This window comes from Rhinoderma darwinii, chromosome 1 (genome assembly GCF_050947455.1).
Source record: "Rhinoderma darwinii isolate aRhiDar2 chromosome 1, aRhiDar2.hap1, whole genome shotgun sequence".
Taxonomy (NCBI): Eukaryota; Metazoa; Chordata; class Amphibia; order Anura; family Rhinodermatidae; genus Rhinoderma; species Rhinoderma darwinii.
This window is the reverse complement of record NC_134687.1, coordinates 208,776,481-208,796,647: the sequence shown is the minus strand read 5'-3', so window position 1 is coordinate 208,796,647 and position 20,167 is coordinate 208,776,481. Positions and strand designations below refer to the sequence as shown.

Here is a 20,167-nt window from a genome sequence, read left to right as displayed (position 1 = left end):
CAAAAGTCCAAGTGGGTGTGTTTAAAGGGAACCTGTCACCAGCATTTCACCTATTGAACTTTACTTATCCCTCTCTGGCCGCTGCTATAAAAAGTTCATTGCCGTTATCCCCTCTCCTAAACTCCTCCTCCGACTGTAAATATCGGTCTGCAAACGTTTTGCGCCTTTTATCGTAATTATGCGGTGTCCCTTTGTGCGCACAACCCAGAAGAGGACATCAATGCACAAGCGCAAGATTTTGTGTGCTGGGGGAAGGCGAGGAGCTGTCAATCAAAAGTAAGGAGGCGAAGTAAACTTGGAAAGACTTGAGGAATGAAGATATGACTCTTTCCAAACGAAGATTTGACTCTTTTCATATGAACATCTGACTCTTTTCTGCTCATTAGCATACGGTGTGGGAACACTAAAAAGCTGAATACTAAAGCTACAGAGCCGACTAAGAAGACAATTATAGGTTATATAGAAATGATTTTTCACCCACTACCACCAGGTATTGCTGGTTTAATAGGTGAAATGCTGGTGACAGGTTCCCTTTAAAAGTAAAAGTCCAAGTGGGCGTGTATTATGTGCGTACATCGGGGCGTTTTTAATACTTTCACTAGCTGGGCGCTCTGAAGAGAAGTAACATCCCAAGTCGATCTTACCTGCAAACGCTGATGCTGCTGCAGAATCAACTGTAGCCTCTGGTGCCGTCACGATGCAGGACCTGTGAGTGACGTCACAGATCTGCACTGTCAGAAGCTGAATTATGTACGATGAATTATGTACAATGCTAGGAGTCCCTGCCTCTCCGTGGAACTACTGTCCCGTACTGAAAACATGATTACTGTACGGAACAGTTGTCCCGCAGCGAGGCAGGGACTCCTAGCATCGTACATAACTATGATGCTAGGAGCCCGGCTCCCTGCACCGAGTTCGGTCCGGGACTTCCGGCCGAAATACGTCCGTCCATTACGGACGTTAATGTGCTCGTCTGAACCCAGCCTAAGGAAGGGAGCGCAGATTTTGCTGGATTGGTTTTCAGTGCCATGTCGGATTTGAAATGCACTGGGGAGGAACCTAAACCGTGGAAACCTCCCCCCCCCCCCCCCCCAAAAAAAAAGTGGCCCCGTTTGGGAAACTACACCTCTCAAGGAATTTTTCTAGGTTTATAGTGAGCATTTTGACCCCACAGGTTTCTTTGCAGAATTTAGCGGAATTAAGCCGTGAAAATGAATATCAACATTTTTGTCCACTAAAACGTTGAATTTTTTAATTTTCACAAGGGATAAAGGAGAAAAAGCACCCCAACATTTGTAAAGCAATCTCTCGAGTAAGACAATATTGTTTTTTTTTTTATTAGAAATTAATTATCCTTTTCAGGACTGATCCTTTTTTACTTTTCCATTTTAGTTTTTCACTTCCCGCCTTCCAAATGCCATAACTTTTCTATTTTTCCAGCAATAGAGCGGCGTGAGGGCTTATTTTTTGCGGGAAGTGTTGTAGTTTCTATTGACACCATTTAAAGTACCATATAATGTACTGGGAAACCGAAAATAAAATTCTGTGCGGGGTGAAATTGGAAGAAACTGCAATTCCTCCAGTGTTTTTTGGGTTTAATTTTTTACCGCTTTCACCGTGCGGTAAAAAAAGACAACTTAACTTTATTTTGCGTCTCAATACAATTACAGCGTTACCAAATGTATATAGGTTTTTTTGTTTTACTACTTTTACAAAGAAAAAACTATTAGTTAAAAAAAATAAAATTGTTTTGTAGCAACACATTCTGAGAGCCATAACATTTTTTATTTTTTGGTCGATTGAGCGGTGTGAGGGCTTATGTTTGGCCGGACGAGCTGTAGTTTTTATTGGTACCATTTTTTGGGACATACAACTTTTTGATCAGTTTTATTTAGACCGAAGGTGAACAAAAAACAGATTTTGGCGTTTTAAATGCTTTGTTTCTTTCATCATGCGCTATAAATGACAGATTTACTTTATTCTGCGGGTCAGTACGATTACGGCGATACCATATGTATATCATTTTTTTATGTTTTGCAGCGTTTGCACAATAAAATCACTTTATAAAATAAATAATTTTTTGTGTCACCATATTCTGAGAGCTATACGTTTTTTATTTTTCAGTCAAAAAAGCTGTGTAATTTTCTTTTTTGCGGGACGGGTTGTAGTTTTTATTGGTACAATTTTGGGGTACATGCGACTTTTTGATCACTTTTTATTTTATATTTTGGGAGGGGTGGTGACCAAAAGATAGTGATTCTGGCATTGTTTTTCTTTTTTAATTGTATTGACCCGCTAAATAAAGTTAACGCGTCGTTTTTACTGCACGGTGATCACAGTAAAAACAAAACCCCCCCAAAAAATAGGAGGAATCACAGTTTTTTTTTTTTTTCCCATTCCACAAAAGATGAAAAACTACAACTTGTCCCACAAAAATCAAGCTCTCATACGGGTTTATCGACAGAAAAAAAGGAAGGTAGGGAGAAAGAAAATAGAATTAGACTTACCGTTTATTCGGTTTCTAGTAAACCCTCCATGACAGCACCACAGGCGGTAAGGCCCCGCCTCTAATATGGACAGGAAAAAGCACAAGAGGCTATATAGCCCCACCCCACCGTTCCACCTCCGTGTATGTCTACTAACCATGTCTGGTAACTTTACATATCTATTACTTATCATAAATGGGTAAATAATGTTTAATTAACGTAAATAAGGGGGGGGGGGGAATAGAAGGGTGCTGTCATGGACGGTTTACTAGAAACCGAATTACCGGTACGTCTAATTCTATTTTCTCAAGGCACCCTCCATGACCGCACCACAGAATTCCAAAATAATAATTGGTTTAAGGGGGGACGGGACTACAGCTTGGAGAACTTTCCTACTAAAGGAATCCTTGCTGGAAAACAGATTTAATCTGTAATGTTTTGTAAAAGTGTGAACACATGACCAGGTAGCTGCTTTGCAGATCTGTTCAATTGATGCAGTCGCTCTTTCTGCCCAGGATACTGACAGAGCATGTAGAGTGGGCCTTCAGATCTGTGGAGGTTTTGATAAGCTACACAGATCGCTTTTTTAAATCAGTTTTGCCAGCATATTTTTTGCCACCTTCTTTCCCTTATTAGGACCATTAAATTGAATAAAAAGATTATAACATCTTTCCTCCACGAGTTTGTGAACTCAAGCTCTTCTTCCTTTTTGTTTGTTGGGTTATGACAAAATGAAGGAAGAACTACATCTTGGGACATGTGGAAATTTGACATTACCTTGGGAAAGAAGGAGGGATCTGGATGGAAAATAAGCCTATCATCTAGGATTCTAAGAAAGGGATCCCCAATATGAAGGGCCTGAATTTCTCCTACCCTTCTAGCGGTGGTTATAGCTACCAAAAAGGCTGCCTTCCAAGAGAGATGATTTATGTTACAGGAAGATATAAGCTCAAAGGGAGATAACATCAAACCTCTTAATACTACGTTTAAATCCCAAGGAGGAAGAAATACAGGTCTGGGAGATAATCTAGATGCTGCCACAAAGAATCTTTTTATCCATCTATGGGAGGGCAGATCTTGATCAAAAAAATTACCCATAGCAGATACTTGAACTTTTAAGGTGCTAGGTTTTAGTCCTTTTTCAAGGCCCGATTGCAGAAAGTCCAATATCAGTGCAATATTAGGATGATGAACATCAGGAAAAGAATCGCCACACCAGGATAAGAATTTCTTCCAGACCGTCACATAAATGGTGTTAGTGACATTTTTCCTACTTTTTTGTAGGGTTTATAGGACTGCCTCTGACAATCCTTTGGCTTTCAGTATCAGGCCCTCAAAAGCCAGGCTGGAGTGGAATTTTTGCAGCTCGGAGTGCAGGATTGGCCCCTGATAGAGAAGATCCGTGAGTGATGGTAGAATCAAAGGATCTGTTATCTTCAAATTGTTTAGGAGACCAAACCAGGCCCTTTTTGGAGCGATCAAAATAAGACTGGTTTTCTCTAGCCTGAGTTTCCGTAAAACCAGTAGAATCAAGGGGATAGGAGGGAAAGCATATGCTAGACTGAACGACCATTTGTGAGCTAGCGCGTCTACCCCTATGGATTTTTCTTTGGGGTTTAGAGAAAATCATTTTTGAGTTTTGGCGTTTCCCAGGTTGGCAAATAGAACTACTTCCGGGACACCCCACCTGCTGGTAATCTGAAGAAAAACACTTTTGATTCAGGCACCCATCTGTGGAATTTACGGCTTTCCTGCTCAGAAAGTCTGCCTTTTTATTTAGAGCCCCTTTTAGATGGAGGGCTGAAATGGACCAGAGTCTTGGTTGTGCCCAGTAGAATATTTGTGAGGCCAATAGTTGGAGATTTCTCGGTTTTGTGCCTCCCTGGTGTCTCAGATATGCCACCGTAGTTATGTTGTCTGAATATACTGTATGAGCCTCTGACTAGATGTTCTGCTGATCTTAGGGCCTTTGATACAGCGCTCAATTCTAGAAAATTTGAGGAGTAATGGCTTAGTCTCTGAGACCACGTACCCTGGAAAGTTCTTCCGGATACCACTACACTCCATCCTAGTTTGCTTGCGTCTGTTGTCACCGATATGGGAGAGGGATGCCCAACTACTCCTTTGTCCAGGTTCCTGGGATTCAGCCACCAGATAAGGGAACTTTTTACTGAACCTATGAGGAGTATTTTCTTGTCCAGCGTTAGGGAGGATTTGTTCCCAGGGCCTGGAGATTTCTGCAAGGAGCCAGAGACCCAGGGAACCACCTGAAAGCATGAGGTCATTAATCTCAATTTTGACATTGCTTCTTTTATGGAGACTTGACTTTGACCCCTGAAGTTGGAAATTCTTACTTTCAGGGATAATTTTTTGTCTTGTGGCTAAATCGACATTTGTTTGTGAGAGTCCAACAAGATTCCCAGGAATATACTTTGTCTCTCTGGAGTCATGTTGGATTTTTCCCTGTTGATGATCCAGCCCAAGTCCTGGAGTGTTTGACAGACAAGATGTATGTGACTTATAAGTATTTGAGAATAAGGTGCTATTAGAAGAAGATCGTCTAAATATGGAATGACGTTTATCCCTAACTTCCTGAGATAGGCCCCCACTTCTGCCATTACCTTGGTAAAAATTCTTGGTGCAGAGGAGATTCCGAATGGGAGTACATTGAACTGGTAGTGGTAAGTCTTTTGGCCCTATTGGACTGCAAACCTCAGGAACTTTCTGTATATCGGATGTATTGGAATGTGATAATATGCATCCTGAAGATCTATAGTCGCCATCAAGTCTTTCCCTACCAGTGGAATCGTTGACTTTATGGACTTCATCTTGAACTTGTAGTATACCACAAATTCGTTCAACGGTTTTAAATTTATGATTATTCTGTCTTTCCCGTTGGGTTTCCGGACCAAGAAAATGCATGAGTAGCGGCCGAGACCTCTTTCCCTGATGGGTTCTAGGGATATCACCTTCATGTATAATAAATTTTGTAGGCCTTCTGACAGAGATGTCTGAAGAGTAAGGGATGGGAGATGGGTTATGACCATTTTGTTTGGGGGGTAAGAGGGGAACTCTATTTTGAACCCCTTAATATGGAATTCAGTATCAATTTGCTGGAAGAGATGTTTTCCTATTGTGTAAAAATTTTTGAAATTCTGCCTCCTACTTCACTAGCGTCATGGTCTATCTTGATTAGGTCTGTTCTGCTTAAGGAAGATATTCCTTCCTCTACCCCCTTTTGGGGTAGCTCCACCTGCCTGATTTACCTTTTCCCCTATAGGATTGTTGTGGTTTACGAAAGGGGTGAAAAAAACATTTTCTTTTTTGGAACTCTAGGTTCGGAAAGGGTATTCTATTTATCTGATGCCTTCTCTAAAATGGTATCTAGATCTGGACCAAACACATTCTCCTTGAAAGGGTATAGCGCAGTCTGTTTTTTGACAGTGGATTTCCTGACCCCATTTTTAGCCACAGGGTGATGGAGTACGCTAGCTCAAGAAGCAATTTTTATCGCTTCTGCTGAGGCATCCGCCAAAAAAACGGTGGCTTTGCAGAGAAGGGGGATTGACGCAATAATGTCCTGTCTAGGAGTGCCCTCTCTGAGGTGAACCTCAAGTTGATCGAGCCATCTAAACATAGATCTGGCTACACAGGTGGCTCTGATATTCATCTGTACTAGAGCCGAGGTCGCTTCCCAGGATTTTTTGAGGAGCCTGACCGTTTTCCTATCTAATGGTTCTTTTAGTTAGGAAGAGTCGTCAAATGGGAGAATAGTCTTTTTCCCCACCTTTGCAAACTGAATATAAATTTTTGGTATTTTGGATTAGGATTTACTTACCTCTTCTTCCAGGGGGAATCTTTCTCTAATTGCGTGAGATATGGAGATCTGTTTCTCTCGAAAATTCCATTCATCCTCAATAAGTCCTTCAAGGTTTTTATCTATAGGAAATACTTGTTTTCTCTAGGTTCTTAGGCAAGCAAACATCTAATCTTGGACAGAGTGTGATTCTTGGACTTCTTCCACCCCCATTGTACTTCTCACTGCCCCTAGCAGTTCGACCATAAATTCAGATGAGAAATAATATTTATTTTCTTTCTGCAGTGTGGAGACAGATGCAATCTCTCCGTCCTCTGGTACACCGGATACTGAGGGAATATAACTGCTACCTTCGGAACCGGAATCCTCTTCCACCATGATTTTTCGTTTCTTAGGTGTATTTTTCTGGGAGTGTCCATACTGAATGATATTGGACTGTTACCAGTGCCATCTGAGCGGTAAACTTAACTCTACTTTATATATGTCATTTAGGGTATTTGTTGGAACATACCCAATTTCGTTTTACCTGCTCCGGTCTGAGATGTATATCGTGGGTATTTGAGCCAGGAGAAACTACCATTATATTAGCACATCTCCGTAACTGGGTTTCTATTTTAGGCTTTGACGGGGGCTCCTTTTCCGCCTATACACAAGAAATAGACAAGATAGCAGGATTAAGCCGGCATCTTGTAAGAAAAACAGTTCTCACCCCCTTGCCTGGAACAAGCTTACAGATCCAGAGGCCAGGCAAGGCTCAGAAGAACCGTATTTGAGGATTATTCATCTCAAGGAAAGACATGACAATCCCAAGCATAGTTGTCAGCAGCAGAGATCCTACCCGAGAATGAACGCTCTTGTCCAGGAGAACTTTAAGCCAGGTGACCGGCATTAGCATGGAGATATCAGCCAATCCTTAACGGAGGGAGATTTGATTGACTTCCTGTAGGCCTTTAACCTCTTTCTCATTTCTGGGAAAGGAGATTCCATGTAGATCTTAAGTGACGCTGGCGGTGGGCGCCGCTATGATTTTCGGAGCATCGCTGCTAAACCGGAAATGCTCCATGATGCCAACCAGAAGCGACGATGCCGACGTGCGTCTAACAGTGGAGCGCACGCTTGGCCTAGAGGAGTCAACCCTACTTTCCCGTGGAAGTAGCATGGCTAGGGAGCCCTGGAGAGGACCGCAGCCAGTGTCAACCCCAGCTTAACCAGAACGACGCCGGAGGGGTTGTCTTAGGTCCTGGACGCAGAAGGGAACGGGAGCAGCAAAAAAAAAAGAGTAGGAAGGACCAAACCCCTGCTGCCTGGTGGATCCATTTGTTACTAGCTTTCCCTGCCACCTGCCCAGAGACGGTAGCATCATCTTGTTGCCCGATAGAGACAGGAAAAACCAGATGAGGAACGGTGGGTTGGGGCTATTTAAGCACTTGTGCTATTTCCTATCCATATTAGAGGCGGGTCTTACCTCCTGCAGTGCGGTCATGGAGGGTGCCTTGAGAAAACTAAGATGACAATCAGAAAAATGGCGGGATGCGGTTAATATGTAGCAAGGTTCGGAAAGCACTAGGTTTAAGCGTAGGTGCATACGTAGGGGCCCAACCCGATCCAATAGAAAGAAAGTACTATGCACACCAGATGGGAAATTTTTACAATATAGCGATTTATTTATAGCCAGTAGCAGTGCGTGCGACGTTTCGGTCAATATCATGACCTTCTTCAGGCACTGTGTTTGTACTGGAGCCTGTGTGATGGTGCGTTCGTATGGCGGCTGGCTAAATAAATCGCTATATTGGAAAAATTTCCCATCTGGGATGCAGTTAAATATATACAAATAATCAAGCTAAAACTCGTAACCGTGGAAAATTGTTCATGTATTTAGCGAGAAAAACTATAGAATAATCCTTTCGTCCAGCCAGTATAATCTTGGGAGTATTGTAGTAAAGTTAATTAAATATACGGACAATAAAAGGAATAGAAAAGCACAAAATATTCTATTTCTCTTTTGCAAACTCACTTTAAAAAGCAAATTACACTACCTGAAGCATATTTAATCAAAACTAATGCAAAGTGAAGGATTTGGAACATCGACCATTATTTTTGTAAGTTCATTAGAAAATGAGAGATGAAAGCTAATTGATCCACATTTCCATTGATTTAGTTTTGATAAATCTCCACCATGGAGTGCGTTTAATTCCAGAACATGTTCTACTCACCCATTCAATGGTACCCTAGGCTGATTCTGTGAATTTTGAGTCCCAGATAATACTGCATTGCTTGCGATAGATACATAAGACGAATGAGGAAACTGCTAAAGAAAGAAATTTAAGACACACGTGTGTAGGTTAACAAAAATGAATCCAGACATGTTGAAAACTCAGTACATATTTATCTACCACTATACCTGATCACCCAAATAAAATTTGCATTAAAAGGAATATCTGTATTCAACCTAGAAACACAACTACATAAAACCACCACTGCAAGACTACCGTTGTTTTAGTCAGTGTGCTATCCGGTTTTTTTTAACGGATAGCACACTGACCCATTCGTTTCCATGGCCCCATGCACGCCACCATGTTTTTCACAGATCCGTGTGGGACCGGGCCGCAAGACTCAGATCACGTCATATTCCTGTCCATGTTTGCGGCAAAGTGAAAACCACAGACGGCACAGATGACATTTTGCGGATAAGTTGCTAGGCGACGGAAGTCATGTGACCTTTTCAGGGAGTTGGGACAAGCCATTGACATAATTTACTGCCTTACGTTTTTTTCTGCGGATCCGTCAATATGGATGACATACGGATGCAATACAGACCGTGTTTGCGTATATACGAAATGAATAGGACACCCTAATGACACATGGACCGCAAATACGGACAAAAGATCCGATGTTTATGGGCCGCAAAATACAAACAGCCGTGTGCACGAAGTCTAAGGCTCATATTTGAATCGTGGGTACCGGTTGAAACATTAGTCGCAACGCTCTGCCAGATCCATCATACGATGGATACTAGTGGTGCTTCATGGCCCCACTGACTTACAATCGGATGTTGTTTTGACAGGAATAATATATCACTACATGCACCGCTAATCCCCCAGTCATATCTGATGATATTTACGATAGAGGCTCCGAAAGGAGCCTCCGATACAGAGAACCTTATGCTAATGCTCAAACACATTATACAAAATAAGCCATGCAAGCTTGTCCAACACAAATAGAGCCTATAGTATGGCTGCAAGACCCTATTGAGAACAGAGTTTAGTTCAGTAGAACGAACTGCGGGTGGTCCAGTAGTAATATCATAATAAACAAGCTTGATCACAGGCATATTACAGCCATGGATATTGGCTTGTATATGTTTAAACAGCAGAAATATAATGAGGTGCAGAACGCAGGTCTCGAAGACAAATATAAAAGGATAAAATGGAAGAAGAGCAGTCGTGTTATTTACGAACCTGGGTAACATACTGAGCAGGCAGGACGGCATAACCCAGATTCCCGGAGCCTGGCGCAGGTGTCAGAACCGGAAGATTTGTGAGGTTTGGCTGAATCTGTGCAAGTGGCGTGGCAGGCATAAGAAGTCGTTGTTGTGGTTGGCTTGTAGTCACTATAGGTGTATTTATTGTTTTTGGCGCAACCTAAGCATCGAAAAAATAATGATTGTACATAAATAAAATAGTATACACGCACACAAATCTATATATCTACAAACATAAAATAAGTGAACATAACGAAACGGATTTAACACCTTAAGGACGCGATTTCATCCGTCTTTTCACCTCCGCATAACGTTTTTATTTTTAGGCCGCCGTTGTCGTACGAGGGCTTGTTTTTGCGGAACGAGTTGTATTTTTGAATGTAATAAAAAGGCACTGTATAGCTTAGGTCCTCAATAATACCTAGAGCACTGCAAAACCCAATGAAGCAGGCCCAAACTTCAATAAAAGAAGACACTATAAAATATTTAGGTTTGCACAGCTCACAAATAGTTGAGACAGACAGGGGAAATTTAAAGAGGCTCTGTCACAAGATTAATACTTCTTTATCTCCTATCTAATCTAATAAACGCTTTGTTGTAGAGAACTACTGTTTTTTTTTTTTTTAAACTTCTATTATTGACAAAGTTCTGATCATTTTTACGCCTACTGGGCGTTTATTAGTTTCACCAAGTGGGCGTTGTAAAGAAAAGTGTATGACGCTGACCAATCAGCGTCATACACTTCTCTTCATTCATGGCCAGCTTTATTCACAGCAAGATCACGCTGTGACATCACTTATTCCCGCAGTTCCTTCACCGGAGCGACGGGAGACTGACCAGACATTGCCTCCAGCCGTGCTAGGACGATTATGCTCCTCAGCAGCAGTCCTGTGCGCACGAGATCACGCTGGGCTGTGAATATAGCTGGGCATAAATGAAGAGAAGTATATGACGCTGATTGGTCAGGGTCATACACTTTTCTTTACAACGCCCAATTGGTGAAACTAAAAAAAAAAAAAAAACGCACAGTTGGGCTTTTTCCAAAAATTTGCATAAATGTAAAAACGATCAGAACTTTGTCACTAATAAACATTTTAAAAAAAAACAAAAAAAAACAAAAACAGTAGATATCTACAGCAAAGCGTTTGTTAGATTAGATAGGACATAGGGAAGTACGAAACTGGTGACAGAGCCGCTTTAACCCCTTAGTGACAAGCCTATTTTAGACCTTAATGACCAAGCCATTTTTGCGTCGACATAGCTGTATAAGGTCTTGTTTTGTTGCGGGACAAGTTGTAATTTTTAATAGCACCATTTTGGGGTACATATAATTCATTGATTAACTTTTGACTTTTGGGGGGGGGGGGGTGAATAGAAAAAAAAAAAAAACGAATTTCGCCACACTTTTTTGCATCCTAAATTTCCGCAGATTACCGTGTGATATAAATAACACAATAACTATTCAGTTAAAACTTTTTAATTTTTTCGCCGATGCAGTTGTATGAGTTTTTTTTTTTTGCGGGACGACTTGTAGTTTTTATTGGTACCATTTTGGAGTAGATGCGACTTTTTGATCACTTTTTATCAAATTTTTTTTTAAGGCTGGATTCAAAGAAAACAGCAATTTTTGCATTGTTTTTTTTTTTACGACGTTCACCGTGCAGGTTAAATTATGTAATAACTTTATAGTTGGGGTCGTTATGGACGCGGCGATACCAAATGTGTGTAAGTTTTTTACTTTATTTAGTTTTTTAATAATAAAGTAGTTTGTAAGGGGAAAAAGCGTGTTAATTTTTTTTTCTTTACTTTTTATTAACCTTTTTTTTACTAGTCCTACTAGGGGACTTCACTATGTGATCGCATTTATAATACACTGCAATACTTCTGTATTTTAGTGTATTATGCCTGTGCAAAACGGACAGGCTTCTGTATGCCTGCTAGGTCATGCCTTTGTATCTGTATGCCTGCTAGGTCATGCCTTTGTATCTGTATGCCTGCTAGGTCATGCCTTTGTATCTGTATGCCTGCTAGGTCATGCCTTTGTATCTGTATGCCTGCTAGGTCATGCCTTTGTATCTGTATGCCTGCTAGGTCATGCCTTTGTATCTGTATGCCTGCTAGGTCATGCCTTTGTATCTGTATGCCTGCTAGGTCATGCCTTTGTATCTGTATGCCTGCTAGGTCATGCCTTTGTATCTGTATGCCTGCTAGGTCATGCCTTTGTATCTGTATGCCTGCTAGGTCATGCCTTTATTAGGCCCCCGCTGCCATCGGAGACACAGACACTCTGTGATCTTATCGCCGGGTGTCAGTGATTTTTATGCGGCGCCAGCAGTGCGGGATAAATAATGTGCTAAAAGTTTAGTTTGGGTCGTTACGGATGCGGTGATACCAATTGAGTGCATTTTTTTCCCCAGAGTAAAACACTTTGTAGGGGGATAAAGATTTTCTTTTTTTACTTCGGATTTTGGTTACAGCTGAAACCCGCTGCACAAACTCATTTTTTGAGCCCGTGCAATTTATTTGCAGCACTGTGCAAGAACTACCTCCCTCCAGCGCAGTAAATGTGCTGTGCGGAAGGGGTTAAAGGGGGGATGTGAAATGTGTACTGAATGGTTCAAATGAGGCCACATTTGCTTCCAGTCAGTTTTAATACAGAAGGCCTTTTGTTATTTATTTAACATACAGTTATTGGCCAATTTTTCCTTACTGCTTTTGCACTTTAAAAAAAATTATTACAATTGAAGACATTAAGACTTACATGTTTTACAGCCTGAGCTGATACAATGGGAACAGACATCCGAACGGAATTTGTATTTACCACCATTGGTTTAGCTGAGAGGAAAAAAATAATAATCATGACATACACTATGTTTCCCCTGTACACACAAAAATGACTATCAATACAGAAAAGAGCCTTGACATTGGAAATCCGAATGATCAATATATTACCAATGATATAGCATTCACTATAAAAGGCGGATACCAAGCCTATACATGGTGAACAGGAACCACGACACCATGCAAGCCAATGTCAGACAAATTTAATAAACGCCACACATTTTACAACTTCTCTTAGTCAGGCCCCATTTTATAGACCGTTTTGAAAATGTCAAGGTAGGGATTCTACAAAAAAGTCCAAAAAGCGTAGAAAACATGCGTAATGAATTTGGCTCATGACATTAACTCTTTTTTTTGGTGCAATATGCAACAGAATTTGTGTCGCATTTTGTTTAGGTAATGAACCCAAATGTATATGGGGGGTAGAAATGCACTTATGCCATGTTAAGGCTGTGTTCACATCAGCGTTGCTTTCAGTTGATGGGTTCCGTCTGAGCTTTCCGTCGGGGGAACCCCTCAATGGAAAGGCAACAGAGTTTCTTGTGGTGTGGGAGCGGATCCTTGGTACTGCGGGCCTTGTTCATCGCACGGGTCCTTTGACTCCTCTCTTTGATAACCCTTCCTTCCCTCCGGCAGTGGGTGTTGATACATTCCTCTGTTGGGAGGGGAGGGTGGATATTTGGCTGAGACCCTTACTCCTGACGGTGCCATCTTATCAATGAATGCTGTCTCTGAGGCCTGCCCGGGGAGACGGTCAATCTGGTGGTCCTATTTGCAGTTGCGTTCCTATCTTTCTTCCATGGGTGACTGTCTTGTGTTGCTACAGGACAAGACTCCTCTGGAACATTACTTGTCCTTGACTACTGCCCCTTCTCATGTGTTGTCCTATTTACATGGAATCCTTCTGCCTAAGTTTTCTTTCTCTCAATTGTCCTTCACTGCTGCATGGGACGAGGAAATGGGGGTTCGACATTCTGAAGAGGAATGGGGTACTTCTTTCTTTTTAGCTCACAAGTTACCAATGTCTTGTTTTGCTCAGGAGAAGAACTATAAGATACTTACCAGGTGGTACCGTTGTCCGACCTTGTTGCATAGGATATTTCCTGATGTGTCTGCTGACTGTTGGAGGTGTGGGGAGGCTCCTGGAACTATGTTACACATTTGGTGGGACTGTCCCATGTTACGTCCCTTTTGGGGGAAAATTTTTGATCTGGGTAACAAGCTTTTCCATACTGAGGTTCCGACCTCGGCTTCCATTGGACTACTTTCCATGGTTCCTGGATCACTCCCACACCTCAAAAAGGGGATCTTTAGGCATTTTCTGACCGTGGCGAGAACGGTGATACCTTGTCACTGGAAGTCTCATACTGTCCCTTCATTGAAGGAATGGGTAACGGAGGTGAACGGGATAATGAGGATGGAGGAGTTGCTGTCCGCTGATAGGGGCAAATCAGTGCTCTTTGTCCAAACTTGGGCAGTGTGGTCTGGATCCCGGGGTGGTGCTGATCTACCTCTCTGGTTGGATGGAATGTTCTGAACGGCTTATATAGCCTAACTGAGTGCGCTTTGTCTCTATGTGTTTCCCTTCGTCGTCTGGTGTCTTGTGTTGTGTGTCTCTACATTTAAATGTACACTTATACGTGCCAACTCTTATTTCACTGGGGGACTGGTCCCCTGACCATTGCACTGTTTTGATGTGAACATGGTACAGTTATTACCGTTACATTTCTATTACTACTCAATCTTGATGGCTGGGAGGCTACCTCCTAATGATGTTCATATATTTATATATTGTTATTATGATATGAAAGTTAATATATTGCACTTCGTGCAAATTTTTTGCAAATATGTGAAATGTTTTTTATACTGTTATATTTTCAAAATAAAAATCTTTGATAAAGAAAAGAAAGGCAAACAGAAACCTTAGATTCCATTTGCATCACCATTAATCTCAAAGGTGATGGAAACTTTGCTAATGGTTTCCGTTTGTCACCGTTGTGAATGGGTTCCGTTGTTTTTGACGGACTCAATAGCGCAGTCGACAATGCAAAACAACGGAACCCTGCCACAACGGAGACAAACAGAAACCATTAGCAAAGTTTCCACCACCATTGAGATCTATGGTGATGCAAACGGAAAGCTAAGTTTTCTGTTTGCCTTTCCGCTGAGGGGTTCCCCCCGACTGAAAGCTCCAACGAAACCCCTCAACGGAAAGCAACGCTGATGTGAACAGACCATAACACGGACATACATCACAACAATATAAAAAAATAAAAAAAATAAAAAAAAATAAAAAAAGAGCTTGACCATTATAAGAACAAACCATGTTGGAGAGGCTGTGTGCTTGTGCTGGGGTTCTGAGTTGAGGGTGTAGAGCTGTTTGCAGTAGAAGTCGTCACAAGCCGGACATAATGGAATTTGCTTCCTGGTACCTGAATTTGTTGTACGTTAGGGGCGGCTGCAAGTGGTATAATGGTTTTAAACTGAGGTGTGTTGACACCGCTAACTGCTATAGTTTTAACTGTTGGTTTCACGGTCTGGAAAAAGAAAATGAGTTTATTATTATACATATATTTTGTTTTAATTTATTTATAGCGTATGGAACCACAACACAAGTCTAATTTTTGGACACATTTATCAAGTGAAAACGTCTTAATAGTTAGTAAATGAAAAATCAGCCAGCACATGAGGTTCATACGTGTTCCTTACTTTTACATTGCAGTCTTTGTGCTACCGGTTATTTGCTGTTGCTGCATATTTTCTACACTGCAGCATCAAGTGACTGCTATGGCCATGACTCCAAGACAATTGAGTCAGCTGAATATTAATGAACACTCCTTACATAGATATCAGTGGGTGGGTACACACAACTAAGCCCCTCCCAGGCTGGGTAAATGAAACTGCCAGTTATAAATGATGCGTCACGGCATCTGACTGACAGAGAACATGAGGTATTTATACAGGTTTACATAATTGCTGGTGTCCTATCAGTATCCGGCAGGGAAATAGTAATCATTTAGAAAGTTATGTTTGTGTAGATTTCAAATACGGACTCCCAAGAATCTCAGGACAGCACTGTTCTACTGTTATGGTCAGCACAGGCTTCAGCTGCGGCCCAGTGGGGATCTCCAGGAGATCTCTGAAACTGCACCATTCAGGCAAACTAAACTTTGAGGCTTGCAGAGCTCCAGGACTCTGAGCAAAAGCTGAATTTTCTGTTTTTGACCTTTAATGCATAAGCCCCATTAACCCCTTAATGACCGGCCTATTTTGGACCTTAATGACCAAGCTATTTTTTACGTTTTTCAATCGTCGCATTCCAAGAGCTATAACCTTCTTATTTTTGCGTCGACATCGCTGTATAAGGTCTTGTTTTTTGCGGGACAAGTTGTATTTTTTAATAGCACCATTTTGAGGTACATATTATTTATTGATTAACTTTTATTAACTTTTTGGGGGGGGGGGGGGGGGAATAGAAAAAAAACTGACATTTCGCCACTCTTTTTTGGGTCCTAAATCTACGTCGTTTACCGTGTGATATAAATAACACAATAACTTTATTCAGCGGGTTGTTACGATTGCAACGATACCAAATTTGTATAGTTTTGTATGTTTTACTACTTTTACACAGTAAAAACGCTTTTTTTTCAAAATTATTTGTTTTTGTGTCTCCATATTTGAAGAGCCGTAAAGTTTTTATTTTTTCGCCAATGCGGTCGTATGAGGGCTTTTTTTTTGCGGGACGACTTGTAGTTTTTATTGGTGCCATTTTGGAGTAGATGCGACTTTTTGATCACTTTTTATTACATTTTTTTAAAGTCAGTATTCACAGAAAACAGCAATTTTTCCATAGTTTTTTATTATTTTTTTTACGGCGTTCACCGTGCGGGTTAAATAATGTTATAGATTTATAGTCGGGGTCGTTACGGACGCGGAGATACCAAATATGTGTAACTTTTTTACTTTATTTTGTTTTTTTAATAGTAAAGCAGTTTGTAAGGGGAAAAGCTGGGTTTTTCATTTTTTTTTCACATTTTTTTTTAAAATTAACTTTATTAAACTTTTTTTTCACTTTTTTACTAGTCCCATTAGGGGACTATAATATGCGATTCTGCGATCGCATTTATAATACACTGCAATACTTTTGTATTGCAGTGTATTACTGCCTGGCCGTTTAACACGGACAGGCATCTGCTAGGTCATGCCTGCGGCATGATCTAGCAGGCATTCACTCCAGGCAGCCTGGGGGCCTTTATTAGACCCCCGGCTGCCATTACAGACAGACACTCGGCGATCGTATCGCCGGGTGTCTGTGGGAGAGAGAGGGAGCTCCCTCCCTCTCTCCAAAACCACTCAGATGCGGTGCTCGCTATTGAGCACCGCATCTGAGGGGTTAAACGTGTGAGATCGATACTAATATCGATCTCACACGGCAGAGCAGGGACGCTCCCAGCCCTCAGCTGCCTCTAGCAGCTGAGAGCAGGGAGATCTGACAGTTCCCTGCTCTGTAAACTTATTCCGATGCCGCGACGTAAAAAGTCTATGGCATCGGAATAAGGCCCGTTAGTGACCGACGTAGAAACACGATGGGCCGGTCACTAACGGGTTAAACCCCTTCCCGACATCTGCTGTATATGTACGGTGGAAGTCCAAAGGGAAAGCATGAAGCGACCTCACAGGCCGAGTCCGCTATATACGCCGCGGGTGTCGGCTGTGACACCTTACTGTAACGGCCAAGATCGGAGAAAACCTTGATCCCAGCAGCTCATTGCTGCTACTGTAAATGCGTAGCAAAGTTAATGAGATTTAGCAAATCTCAGCCACACGCTGCAGGGAAAAAAAAATGCAGAAAAGTTGTGCGGATAGCGTTCTGCGGTGCAACTTTCAACTCAGCAGTATGTCAATTTAAGCTGCAGGTTCTGTGCGAAGATGCGGTGTGTTTCATTCAAAGACTTGAATGTGGAGCACATATATGCAACAGATGGGTTTAGTTGTGGTTTGTACAGCATTAACGCAGCGGAAATGCAGTAAAATCCGCTAAATTCTGTCTTTAGTCCTAAGTTCACAATCATTGTTTCCCCCTTTATAAAGTATTGACAGTCATTTCCGGCACTTACTTTATTCTCCCCTCTAATGAATACACGTGTATGGCCAAAAGTGCAAATTAACAGGGGCCTCAGGACTCCTAGCGGTCAGTGAAACAAGGACATCGCTTATATCTATGGCCACCTTTAGAGAGGGTCACTAACTTGAAATAAAAATCAAAGCGTGCTACCTGAGCAGTTGTGCTATTAGTGATGGCCTTTACAGGAGAAGAGGAACTGGACGACTGCACAGTCAAAAGCTGTTGGCCAAGAGCTAGACTTAGAGGCACTCCAACAGTTTTCTGAGGAGAATTAGACGGCTGTGAGCCAACAGACACAACAGTTACCTAAAAAAAATAACAAAAAAAATATTTATATTTAAAAAAAATTAAAAAAATGAATGCAATCTTTTCATTTCAACCAGTTAATTTACAGAGAACAAACAAAACAAAAAAGGCAAAAAAAACTTTTTGGTATGTAACAGGGTGACGTCAAGAAACAGAAGTAATATAAACAATACAGGATGCACCGTAGAACCAGCTCTAAAATGTTAGCAGGCCTAATTTATCATTACTTTCTAAAATAAAGACTGGCCTTGTTGCCCATAGCAACAACTCAGAGCTCAGCCTTCAAACATATCATTGTGGAATAAAGCCTCCTGCATATGGCCTTAGCTGTGTGCACGGTCTGTGATAATGGCACTGACGGGCCGCGGAGCATCATCCACAAACACAGTCCGTGCAAACACAAATCGTGCATTTATTTAAATGAGCCCGGACTGCAATTGCGGATTGTATAAGGACATGTCCTATTTTTTTTTTTTGCGGTCCAGGCTCCGGGCAATGCACGGACAGTGGAAAACACTGTCATGTGCATTGGCCCAAAGGATAGCATGCGTTCTATACTATCCATAAGGCCGCAAAACTACGGTCACGTGCATGACGCCCTAAAGAATTAACTTTATTTCATATTGGAATGCTGGATCTCTCACTATCCTGCTGAAAAAAGAATGCTGAATATTTCTTCCAACCATTCGTCATCTAAAATGATAGGTAGGGCTGGGCGATATCTACCAAAAGATAAAATCTAGATTTTTTTTCAACCCTATGGGCGATTATCAATTCGAATCTCGATTTTCTAATTTCTGTTAAATAAATTACTTTCTTTACATAAATAACTTTTTAACATATATTACTATAGTTATTATACGTAACTTCAATACTTTTAACCTCTGCAAATACTTTATCAGAAATACAATTGGAATTGAAATTTATATCTAATTGATTATAACTTGAGCATAACCCGGCAGGGAACCAGTTAACAGAAACTATAATCAATCATGCACTGCGTGAACTAAAATCCCTCTCTGCCCGTCACCACCTTAGGCCTCATGCACACGGCCGTACCCATAATTACGGCCCGCGTTTGCCGCATTTTTGGACATGCTCCATAATTCCCGGAACAGTTCTACAGCACGGACACCTATCCGTAGCGATATGGAAAGGTGTCTGCGACGAATAGAACCGGGTGGGTTCGTAATTGCGGACCATATTACAGCCCGCAATTAGAGAGATTTTTTACAGTCGTGTGCATGAGGCCTTCTTAGCAGGGGCGTAACTAGGAAACACTGGGCCCCATAGCAAACTTCTGACTGGAGCCCCCTCCCCTAAGTGCCACACACAGCCCATCCTTGTAGATGGTGCCCTCCTGTAGACCGTGCCATACGGCCCCCTCCTGTAGACCGTGCCACACGGCCCCCTCCTGTAGACCGTGCCACACGGCCCCCTCCTGTAGACCGTGCCACACGGCCCCCTCCTGTAGACCGTGCCACACGGCCCCCTCCTGTAGAGTGCTATACAGCCCCCCCATACACTGCTATACAGCCCTCCCTGTAGACAGCTATACTTTCAAGTATCACAAAGAGGGACAATCGATGCGGCGTGCAGCAGCAATTATTTAAGTTTTTAAGCCATGCCTCTAATCTCACCCAATCCCCACCGATACACCCCCAGTTCAGCCCACACAATATCATGCTACCATACTGCCCCCCACACAGTATAATGCCCACACAGTAGCTTGCCCACACAGAAGCCCCATACAGTAGCATGCCAACACAGATGCCCCCATGCAGTAGCATGCCCACAGATGTCCCCATGCAGCATAATGCCCCACACAGTATAATGCCCCCCCCAGTATAATGCCCCCCATAGCTGCCCCCACAGTATAATGCCCCCACAATATAACACTATCCATAGCTGCCCCCACAGTATAATGCCCCTCATACAGTATAATGCCCCCCATAGCTGTCCCCACAGTATAATGCCCCTCATATAGTAAAATGCTCCCATCTATGCAACCATATCAGCCCCCTTTCCCTACCCAGTATAATGCCCCATAGTGCCTAATGGAAAAATAATAACATAATTACTTACCTATCCCCGTTCCCACGATGAGTAGA

The 20,167-nt window shown here is 41.9% G+C and overlaps 1 protein-coding gene across 1 annotated transcript in view; it reads right to left on the bottom strand.

Moving 5' to 3' along the window:
- The window catches only part of LIN54 (lin-54 DREAM MuvB core complex component), a 65,386-nt gene that overhangs the window by 18,990 nt on the left and 26,229 nt on the right, over window positions 1-20,167 (bottom strand). Inside the window, exons 4-8 of the mRNA XM_075861200.1 lie at window positions 17,901-18,056; window positions 14,949-15,162; window positions 12,546-12,619; window positions 9,762-9,944; window positions 8,517-8,611 (exon numbers count right to left, since the gene is read on the bottom strand). Of these exons, the coding sequence (XP_075717315.1) occupies window positions 8,517-8,611; window positions 9,762-9,944; window positions 12,546-12,619; window positions 14,949-15,162; window positions 17,901-18,056 (722 nt within the window). The remainder of the gene's footprint in view (window positions 1-8,516; window positions 8,612-9,761; window positions 9,945-12,545; window positions 12,620-14,948; window positions 15,163-17,900; window positions 18,057-20,167) is intronic.